The sequence below is a fragment of the Cyprinodon variegatus genome, unplaced genomic scaffold (genome assembly GCF_000732505.1).
Source record: "Cyprinodon variegatus isolate N-32 unplaced genomic scaffold, C_variegatus-1.0 Scaffold223, whole genome shotgun sequence".
Lineage (NCBI taxonomy): Eukaryota > Metazoa > Chordata > Actinopteri > Cyprinodontiformes > Cyprinodontidae > Cyprinodon > Cyprinodon variegatus.
Genome location: NW_015150676.1, coordinates 28,266 through 38,656, shown reverse-complemented (window position 1 = coordinate 38,656; position 10,391 = coordinate 28,266). Strand labels below are relative to the sequence as shown.

At 36.6% G+C, this 10,391-nt stretch overlaps 2 protein-coding genes across 2 annotated transcripts in view; one reads left to right on the top strand and one right to left on the bottom strand.

Annotated features, from left to right (window-relative positions):
• The window catches only part of LOC107088585, a 6,498-nt gene extending 5,693 nt beyond the window's left edge, over positions 1–805 (top strand). Inside the window, exon 4 of the mRNA XM_015380856.1 lies at positions 487–805. Coding sequence (XP_015236342.1) covers positions 487–590 — 104 coding nt within the window. The 3' untranslated portion in view covers positions 591–805. The remainder of the gene's footprint in view (positions 1–486) is intronic.
• Positions 806–6,859: 6,054 nt separating this feature from the next.
• Positions 6,860–9,016, bottom strand: LOC107088581 (putative violet-sensitive opsin). The gene is made up of 4 exons (XM_015380853.1): positions 8,940–9,016; positions 8,705–8,866; positions 7,630–7,720; positions 6,860–7,081 (listed from the first exon to the last, which is right to left on the bottom strand). Exons 1-4 carry the CDS (start codon positions 9,014–9,016, stop codon positions 6,860–6,862), a joined length of 552 nt encoding a protein of 183 aa, XP_015236339.1.
• Between the last annotated feature and the right edge of the window lie 1,375 nt (positions 9,017–10,391).

Below are 10,391 nucleotides of genomic sequence, written 5' to 3'. Positions count from 1 at the left end.
ACTAGTAAACCTGCAGATTAAGAGTGAAGTGCTCTTAGGGATGTTTTCCCTAACATGTTTTTCCCACTAGTGCTTAATTTAAAGCAAATAACAGGAAACAGGGTTGAGAAAGAAGGTGAAAGACACACGACAAAAGGCAGTAGTGGGCTGGGACTCAAACCTGTGACAGCTGCCTTGAAGAATGAGGCCTCCATTTCTGGGTCACACGCTTTACAACCACTCCACTTCAAAACTAACACAGTTTAACACCAGGTTCAACTTAATTCACAGAGTCCATAGTAAGGTCATCACACATAAAACCTAAAAAAAAAACCCTCTCTTATATCCCCAAAAAGCACCAAAACCTCACAATTGTGAGGCTTCACAACATTACAAACTACACAGAAAAATGACATGTCCACAGTGGTGTTACATCTTTGCTGCGTTAAACATGTCAAACAGGCAAAGGGTCAAACAAAAGTCTTTATCTAATGTTTTCTTCCTCAGAGAACAGCAGCTGGTGCCAGAATGAAGCCACCATCAGACTGATTATCTCTGCTGCAGTTGCATTGGTTTTGTTTCTTCTTCTGGTGGACCATATCAGACTCTGAGGAGGAGGCAGGAGCTGCATCATCCCAATACTTACTGGTTCTCAAGCTTTTCTACCATCTGGAGAAGAGATGACAGAGAGCTTTCAGTATTTATCTGGAGACCAGGAATCTGAAAACTGTCCCCAGGACGGGATCAAACTTATTGAGGTCCTCTCTTTTCTCTCTCTCTTATACTATTTCTGATCACGTTGTTTGGTTTCAATTGTATATCTGCTATTGCAACTACTATTTTTAAGCCCAATTGCAAATAATGTTTATTGAAAAGTTATGCAAACAGCAACAGTTTAAACAGGATAAACCAAACAAAAACATTCGATTACACCAAATATCACAAGTGGGTTTTCAAATTTCTTCAAAGAACTTCTAGTAGAGTGCCTCTGTGTTGTTATGACCTTCTGCAAAGATGACATTAAAGCTAGGCTTAAAACGTTCCTTTTTGATAAGGCTTATAGTTAGAGTGGCTCAGGTTATCCTGAGCCATCTCTATAGTTATGCTGCTATAGGCTTAGACTGCTGGAGGACATAGGGAGAGTTCATTATGGTGTAAGTGACCGCACACTTGTTTGGCAACTACTTTCTCAAGAACTTTAGATAAGAAAGGAAGATTAGATATAGGTCTATAATTGACTAAGTCATCTAGATAAAGGTAAGCTGTCTTAAGTAAAGGTTTAATTACAGCCACAATGATAATCTAGCAGGAAAAATGTGTCTCTTTCAGTGATAGTTATTATGCAAAAAGTAGCCAAAAGCAACTGATGTCATTTCCTTCACTATCTAATACTTATTTTATTTATGTAACAGGTGCCATAATTATGCTTAAAAATAGAAAAGAACAAAAAGAACAACTTTGTTTTCCACTAACTTGAAATGATGCTGGCTACAGATACTGTAGAAACAAAAGTAGTGTTTTCCACCAACTCAGTATTTATGTCTTCCAGAACATTGCTTATTATGATCAATACATATAAAGGTGAGTAAAGCTTGAGTATGTTGTAGATTCATGTTCACCTTTTGTCCAACGACGGCTGCTTTCCGCTGTATGTCTTCACAGAAACCTTCATCTTCTGTTTCTATTCTTGGAACTGCAGCATCCTGTGTGGTCAAGCAGCAGCTTTTCAAAACATCTCTGTAATTTTCCATTGATGGAAGTTTTTAAGCCTAAACTACCCAGCCAGGATGCTTTATGTGCACCGTTTGTAGTTTTCTGCATTTCATCGTTTATGTCACAAATAAAGTCATAAACCAGGGCAGTATCCACCACTGAGGACACCCTGGTCATGTTAGCAGTATTTTATTTTATTTATATTTTGCCTAAATTGTGATATAGAAAAAATTAAAATAAATTTGACTAAAAAAGAACGTAGAACGATGATCTAGATCTTCCACAAAACTGTGAGATGATTTATATTTGAAGAGCAAAGATTAGTGCCACTATCTCATAAAAAAAAGCTTGAGGGTTTGTGCATGCATGCTATGCATCATCAACACGCACTGTCACTGTGGTCAGGGGCAGCTTTAGGAAATTTGGGGCCTTAGGTAAAGACAGGCGGGGGGCCGTTGAATTGAGAAAACAAACCCATTGTACAGATAGAGAAATGTTAATAGAATATACAAACATTATTATTATTATTTGTTCTACATTTTGTCCCTCTCATCCCTTTTGTTTTCCTATATATGCTTTCTTTGGTCCCTTTTTCTTTTTATATTGGCAATGTGCTCAGCTAACTTTTCATGCCGTTTCAAAACGAACCAAAGATTTTTTCCAATCACTAAGCCCATTCTAACTTAGCTGATTGCTCCTTCCTGTTTCCAAAAAGGCCAAAGTAAATAACCCAGTCCTTCTTTTCACTGTAGACAAGCCATGATCTGCTTCTCTGTTCTCCATTTTTCATTTGGATGAAATAATAGCTGCATGAATCATGACAGCAGACAAGATAGAGGAGAGCAGGAGGCGGGGTTACCAATCTACTCGCTCTGGAGAGCAGAGTTCGCTGCTTTTAGATGTTGTCTCCAAAGTCTCCAGTAGCAGAAAAAAGTCTCTAGATTTGGCGCTAGGAGCTTTTTAGAAATCAAAGTGCTAGAGGGATCTGAAAAGTGGCTAAATATAGCGACTAAAGTGCTAAGTTGGCAACACTGCTCTTTGCATGGTTTGTTTTCTAATGGTTTGCTGCTGTCTGTTTGGACCTTTCTGAACATGTGCAGCAAATGGACTGATCCAATATGGTGGACACTGAAGGGGGGGGCTGAGACACACTTAATATTATGGACTGTCACAGAACTGACAATGGAACTGCCATGCAGGCTACAGATGCCGTTTATTAGTCCGACAGTTACTGGAAGAGGAGCCCATTAAGCTGCTAAAGCAGTCGGAGAACAGTTTAAGTTGTTGATGAATGTGATAAAAAAAAACACCCTGTATTTCCATGAGGAAATATTTCAGCCAATTGAATTACTCAGACAACAAAGGAACATCGTACCAAAGATTTTTAACTCTATATTTACTGGTTGTTTATCAATTAACAGCAGGTGAATCAACATTCATTTTGCAACCGATATGTTAACGATGTCTATGACTGAAAATAAAACGTTTCTGTAGCTCAATGCATCAAGATGGCACACAACAGATCGCACGGGACAAGAAGTCGTGCGCGGAAACAAATAAAACATCCAGTTAATTTTCAAAATAACAATAATAATTTTATGTGTTAACTTGCCCTAACTTCAAGTTTCACCATAATGGTCCTTGACAAAGCCTAAGAATGCCCCATTTTTTATTCACTCTTGTAATATTGTAGACTCCTATATTTATGTATTTAATATAATTGCTTAAATGTGCATATTTGATCTTATTTCAACTTATTTTGTAGCATTTTTTAACTATTTCATACTTTGACATTGGGTTGCTCTGGGATGTGTAAAACTAATTTCATTTCATGTTAAAATGACTAATAAAAATAAAAATATGATGTTGAAATGGCATATTGTTTGCATTTCTATCTTTTAGTATTTGACTGCACTGGAAAAAACATCTAGAAATAAGTAAAAATATCTTAAATTAAGTGTATTTACCCTTAATTTGAGCAGAAAAATTAGGTTGTTTGCCAATGGAATGAGTGTTTTTTACTCTTAAAATAAGATAATTAGATAATATGCACTTGAAATAAGACAATGCAATTGCTTTTTTCTTATTTTAAATGTAAATTGTGTTGTTCCATTGGCAGAATGTCTCTTTTACTTCCTCAATCCAAGAATAAATGCACTTACTTTAAGAAAAAATTACTTATCTAGATTTAGATTGTTTCATGTGTGTGTTGAAATTCTTCACTATAGGAAAAACAGGATAGGAAGGAAAATGCCAAGCAGCAAGAGGAGCAGTGAGGAGAAGGAGAGCAGGTACTAGAAAAGGAAGATAACGCTGATATGTGTTTAAAAATCCAATATTAAATGCATGTTACTTGAAGTATTGTGTAATATAATGATAGGATTATGTTCAAAAGCTGAATTTCCATAGAAAGAGTGAACAGATTAGGCATTATTATCACTATGATAATGTAATAGAGTCTGGGTGTCTATTTTAAATACTCAAGTAAATATGAAGCAACTCATTTCAATTGTACTGGAATATCTTTAGTGAAACATTTCTAACCAGTTGTAGACAGAAACTTCAAAAGAAAGATGACATAAAAATGAAGTTTCTAAGTTTCAAATGGCTGAAATGTCTTGCAGCGAAAGAGGAACAGAGTAATGCACCGACTTGCCTATTCCAAAGGCAGAATGATGTTGCTTTTGCTCCCTAAGACTCTGAAAACTGCAAGATTTAATTAATTGAATCAAAAACATTTTCTGGGGTGTACGCCACTGAACACACCTAGAAGTAGGTTAGGGTTGACCTCAGTATTTTCTGGGCCCTGCGTACGGCCCTGTCATAAATAGAGATGAAAAACATGATGTGTGTCCTGGGTTTGTTGGCTTCTGAAACCTCCCTGAGGAACAAAAAGCAGTTTCACTTTTCAACATCTACTGGTTAACCTTGACAGTGGTGAGTTAGACTCTGCTGTTTATTCTAACCTCTACCAAAACAGGAAACCACCGTGGTGAGATCAGATATGCTCATTTTTCCATTTCTGCTTTACTAAATGTTTAAAACTTTGTCAGAATGGATGTATTTTCAGGTGATGCTGATGATTCTTAATTAGATTTAGTTATGAATTTAGGGCTATGCTAATCCATAAATATGAATAAATAAATAAAATTAGGAGTACCTGACCTAAAACCTGCAATGAGGAAATGTAAAATACTGCATCGAATGCACCTCAATGTACAAAAAGGAAGCACCAGGAATATATCATACGATCGGTGTCAAAGTAAAACACGAGTCACTTTGTGGCATGAAAATATAGTTATTATTTATGATTTTGCAGCTTTGATCTGCATTTCTGGATTCAATTTAGTGTGAAATGCTTTGGCCTATCGGTGCTCCTTCCCTCCATATCAGACTAGCTGCATGCTGTAGGCTTATTGACAACAGTGTCAGTAACAAAGACCAAATACTTCATTACCTTCAGTAGAAATTTTGGCTATCTATACTTTACTGGAGTAATTATTTTTCAGACAACTTTTTACTTCTACTCCTCTGATCTTTTTTTACAATGATCTCTACTTTCTACTCCTATTTAAAAATAGACTCGGTAGTTTTGTTCCCTTTAAGGTCACTTTCATTATGGCCTGGTGGTATTTATAGAAAATAAAAACCATCAAAATAATTATTTCCATCCAGAAAATGTCTTTGTGGTTTGACTCGGTGCTGCCCTAACTTGTTGTTTGCCTCATACCGGAATAAATAGTTTTTCAAGATGATGCAAAGTTAAATGTGACACTGTTACCATTAGTTATAAAATTAAGAAAATGAAGTCTGAGGAAGTTATCATCCAGAATTGTAGAAAAATGTTCCTTTAAGTGGGTAGTCCAGTAAAGCTTCTGACCTTAACAATTTTTCCTGCATTACTTTAACTTTTATACTTTAGATTAAAATGATACTTTTACACTTTTACTGGAGTAAAAATCAAAATCTTGATAAGTAATTTTTTCTTAAAATAAGTGCCTTTGTTCTTGAATTGAGGAGATAAAAGAGACATCTTGCCAATGGAACAAGACAATTTAGATTTAAATTAAGAAAAAAACAATTGCATTGTCTTATTTCAAGTGAATATGATCTAATTATCTTATTTTAAGAGTAAAAATACTGATTCCATTGGCAAACTATCTCATTTACCTACTCAAATCAAGGGTAAATACACTTAATTTAAGAAATTTGTACTTATTTCTAGATCGTTTTTCCAGTGATGCTCTAACTTCTTCAAAAGTGTTTTGAAACAGTAGGAAACTTTTACTGGAGTAATAAACATTAATAACGAGTGGTTGAACTGTAAAGTGCCTTAATATGTGTTGTGAATTGGTGCTATATAAATAAACTGAATTGAATTGAATTGAATTAAGACTTTTGACACCTATGTTTACTGATCTCTGAGCCTACACCCACTCCAACATACGTTTCTGAACTTTGAAAGCCATCTTTTTTTTTTTTATTTGGAAAGACACCTATGTGTTTTTCTGCTAATCTGCTCTCATGCTTCATTTTTATGTGCAGCAGCTTTAAACCCCCCCTTGTATGTCCCTCCTTGTGAAAATTAGCCCCAAAGCATGATGCTGCCACTGCTGTGTAGGATCGTGTTTAGTGATGCATAGCGTTAATGTTTGGTGGTAATTTAAGGCTTATCTAATGTTTTTCCGAACATCTTTCAGCCAGATGATCTTGTTTTTACACAACCTGAATCCCACAAAGGATGTTTCAGATGCTGCTGTTTTACAAGAGAGTGTTTGAGTCAGGAAATCAAATAATGGCTGCAGGGTGAAAAAAAAAACTATGGAGAGAGCCTGCATACTGGAACCAAGTATATAACATGGGGAGATGCAATATTGCAAAATGCAGAAATATAAAATCAAATGAATATATTCCAAAGTGAAACATAAATACATTTGATCTGAATAAGGCCTGTGTCCTCAGGTTGCAGGATTACTGTTATGGAACCAAAACCAAAGGAAAAAAGACCAAAAACCAAAACCATTAGAATATAGTTTATTAAAGTAGAAATTATTTTCACATGATGTCTGTTCTCCTTTCTTTGATTAAAGAAAGTGAGTACTTTCATTTTTTTTCTGAGGCCCATGAAAACTTTGTTGATTTCTTCCCTGATTTCAGCATCATCTGTCTAACAGGCTAAATCTGTTCTGGTGATGGCAGTGAGGACCGGCTCTAACACTGGTTTCCTTGGTTTTCTGGTCCACAACAGGGCTAGACCAGCCTCACGAAAGTTCTGATGGTAACAGTAGATGAACGGGTTCAGACAGCAGTCCAGGTACGACATCACTGAGGACAGGGTCCGCAACCAATCAGGGGCAGGAGCCAGGTTCTTCCGACCCAGTAGGATCAGCTGATTGGTGAATGGAGCAGAACAAAAAGACAAGGTCAGGACAAAAAATATAAAGAGTACATCTATTGTCAGGGTTAAGTGTTTTTGAAGACCCAAAAGTAGAGGTGAGCCTTGTAAATTGAATAAACATCCAGAGGAAAACAGGGGCAAAAATCCCAAAAAACAAAATACTGATAAACCAGCAGGTTGGGAGCAGGTGTAGACAGAGGAGGCTAGAATGGAGCTAGAGAAGAAGACTGACACAAGAGATCAGCAGAGGGCAAACAATACCAAAGAGCTCAAATACAATCAAAAATAAGCAGAATAACACAAAATAGAGATGAAATCAATAAACTGAAAAACACAGAAAGACATGAATGAAAGTAATGAAAACTCAAAAAAGAAAACAAAAACAGAACCAAAAATGCTGAGTCATCCATCTATAGTTTGAAAAATATGCTGCTCCAGTAAATGGAAACAGCAGCAGGTTCTAATCCCTGTGTTTTATTACTTTTTTTTTAGTTTAGAAAGTTTGTACTAGAAGTTACTGGAAGTTAGAATATGTGTACCTCAGACATAAAAAAGGGAGTGTAGCAGACGACGTAAGAAGCCACTAAGAGAGGCGCCACCTCAGACAGATCTGATTCTTCATCACTGGGACTGAAGAGAAACACAGTAAAGATGTCTGAATTATTACCTCATTATTACCTCAAACTTAATGAAACTATTACTGTGTAAAACTTATCATTTTACTTTAATGATACATCAGGATTATTTAGTCATAAATTGTAATCAAAATCATAACGACATAACAAGCTCCACTGTTCCTGCTGCAAGATGATGTGTTGCATCCTGCTGAAGATGCAGTGATAAATTTTGTAATGATTTTTTTTCTTTTCCTCACTCACTATATCCTTTTCTATGTTTTCCTAAATGCACTGGAAAAAATCTAAATCTAAAAAAGTCATTATTTTCTAAACATAAGTCCATTTGTTCTTGAATTGAGAATGTAAAAAACATTTTGCCAATGGAACAAGACAATTTACATTTTAAATAAGTAAACACAATGGCATTGTCTTATTTTAAGTGCATTTTATCTTAAGATCCTATTTTAAGAGTAAAAAATAAGTCATCTAATTTACGTTAGTAAATTTGATGATTTACTTACGTAAATTAGATGATTTGCCATGTAAATAAGTAAATAAGTAAACATTTCTTAAATTAAATGAATTACCCTTAATCTGAGTAGGTAAATAGTTTGCCAATGGAATGAATATTTTTACACTTAAAATAGGATATCTAGATAATATGCACTTGAAATAAGACAATGCAATTGTGTAAATTATTTATTTTAATTTAAATTGTCTTTTTTTCCGTTGGCAAAATGGTTCTTTTACCTCTTCAATCCAAGAACAAATACACTTATTTTAAGAAAGAATGACTCATCTAGAGTTAGATTTTTTTCCAATGCAACATGTTTCTCATCTATTGCTTCCTAATGAACAGTCACATCAGCAGACAGCATTCAAATGGGTCACCTTCACTGACTCTATCAGTCAAACACGTGAAGACTGGAGACGCTGACAGAGTAGTTAAAGACTGTGAACTAGAAGGAAACCTTGTCACTAGGGTCACCTGGTGTACCTGTTGCTGGAGCTGCAGCTCACAGCATTCCTTAGAGAGCAGATAAGCATGAGGAGGAAAGGCAGAAAGATGCAGATGGAGAAAGCACAGAGGATATAGGTCATCATGTCTGAGTAGCTGCTCTCCCAGAACACAGCACACAGCATCTCTGCAGGATCATACCTGAAAGCCCAGAAAGAGGATTTATTAAAAACCAGTAAAGGAAGCTAGAGGTAGCATTCCTGAGCTAACAAACCTGACCCAGTCGTAGATGACTGGGATGCTCCCAAACACCACCCCTGTCATCCAGGAAGTCAAGCAGGCTGTTGCCATGGCACCAAAAACAGCCGTTCTGGTGGACGGCAGGCCAATCAGACGCTGTACGCTGAGAATTGCTGTAAAATAGATTTTTATTTGGTTTAATCTGAACAAACCCACAGATTTAATGCTTTGAAGATCTTAATCACAAGATTCTCAGAGTCAGAAACTGTTAGCTTCGCAGTGATTTGGCAGGTGAGAGAGGCCATGAGCACTGCAAAAATCATCTAGAAATAAGTAAAAATTTCTTGAATCAAGTGTAAACTTGATCATTTAATCATCCCATTTACATACTAAAATTAAGGGTAAATACACTTGATTCAAGAAATTTTTACCCTTAATTTTAGTATGTAAATGGGATGATTTGCCAATGGAATTAATATTTTTGCTCATAAATAAGATAATTAAATAATATGCACTTGTAAAAAGACAATGCAATATTTTTCTTTCTTATTTCAAATGTAAATTGTCTGGTTCCATTGGCAAAGTGTCTCACTCATCTCCTCAATTCAAGAACAAATGCACTTATCTTAAGAAAAAATTAACTATTTAGATTTAAATTTTTTGCAGTGAGTGAGGAGGGGACAGAAACTTTATCTTTGTTAGGAAATGAAGATTAAGCATAAATTCAATCTGGAAGACTCTTATCAGCTTCAGCTGAATCCCCTGAGATGTCCCTCAGCCGCAGCCAATGAACTCTGGAGCCACACTTTCTCCGAAGCAAATCATCTTGAAGGATCACCTTCAATGATCTCCTGGCCCTGCTTCTCTCTCCTGCACTCAAGTCAACTTTCACCCACCTCTACCTCATCTCCTCTCTCATTCTTAGTCCTGCTCTCCTTCTGGTTATTATTATTCCACCACCAGTGTCTGGGAAAGACTACTATAATCCTTTTCTAGGTTAATAATCCAAGCGTATGTACATTCACAGCATCAAAGTCTTCTGGCGGGGCCGGAGCACCACAGAACTTATTTAGTTTATGTCTCTATTTTTGCTTCTGTCTCCTTGAACCCCAGCTAACCTCAGCCGCTCACACTGAGCCTGGTTCTGCTGGAGGTTTCTTCCTGTTCAAAGGGAGTTTTCCTCTCCAATGTCGCTACAAGCATGCTTAGTGTGAGGGATTGCTGAAGAGTCAATGCAATCATCTGGCTTTCTTTTTTTATGATTGGACTCGGTAGCACGCAAGAGCGGGGACAGAGACAGCTACAAAGAGGTGAAATACAGGTTTAGCAGGGAGATGAGGAAGGCTAAATCTGTGTATGCAAATCGCCTCCAGCAGCAGTTCTCTGCCAACGACTCTGCCACAGTGTGGAGGGGCCTCAGGGCTATTGCCAACTACAAGCCCAAAGCCCCCCGAGCTCTGAATGACCGGGCACTGTGTGAAAGACT

Bases quoted from the DNA above. Each gene is read 5' to 3' on its own strand.
- LOC107088581 (XM_015380853.1), bottom strand. From the start codon at position 9,016: ATGGCAACAGCCTGCTTGACTTCCTGGATGACAGGGGTGGTGTTTGGG. The intron at 8,867-8,939 runs GTTTGTTAGCTC...CTGGGCTTTCAG, and splicing joins GTCATCTACGACTGGGTCAG to GTATGATCCTGCAGAGATGC. The intron at 7,721-8,704 runs GTACACCAGGTG...GTTTCTCTTCAG, and splicing joins AGCTGCAGCTCCAGCAACAG to TCCCAGTGATGAAGAATCAG.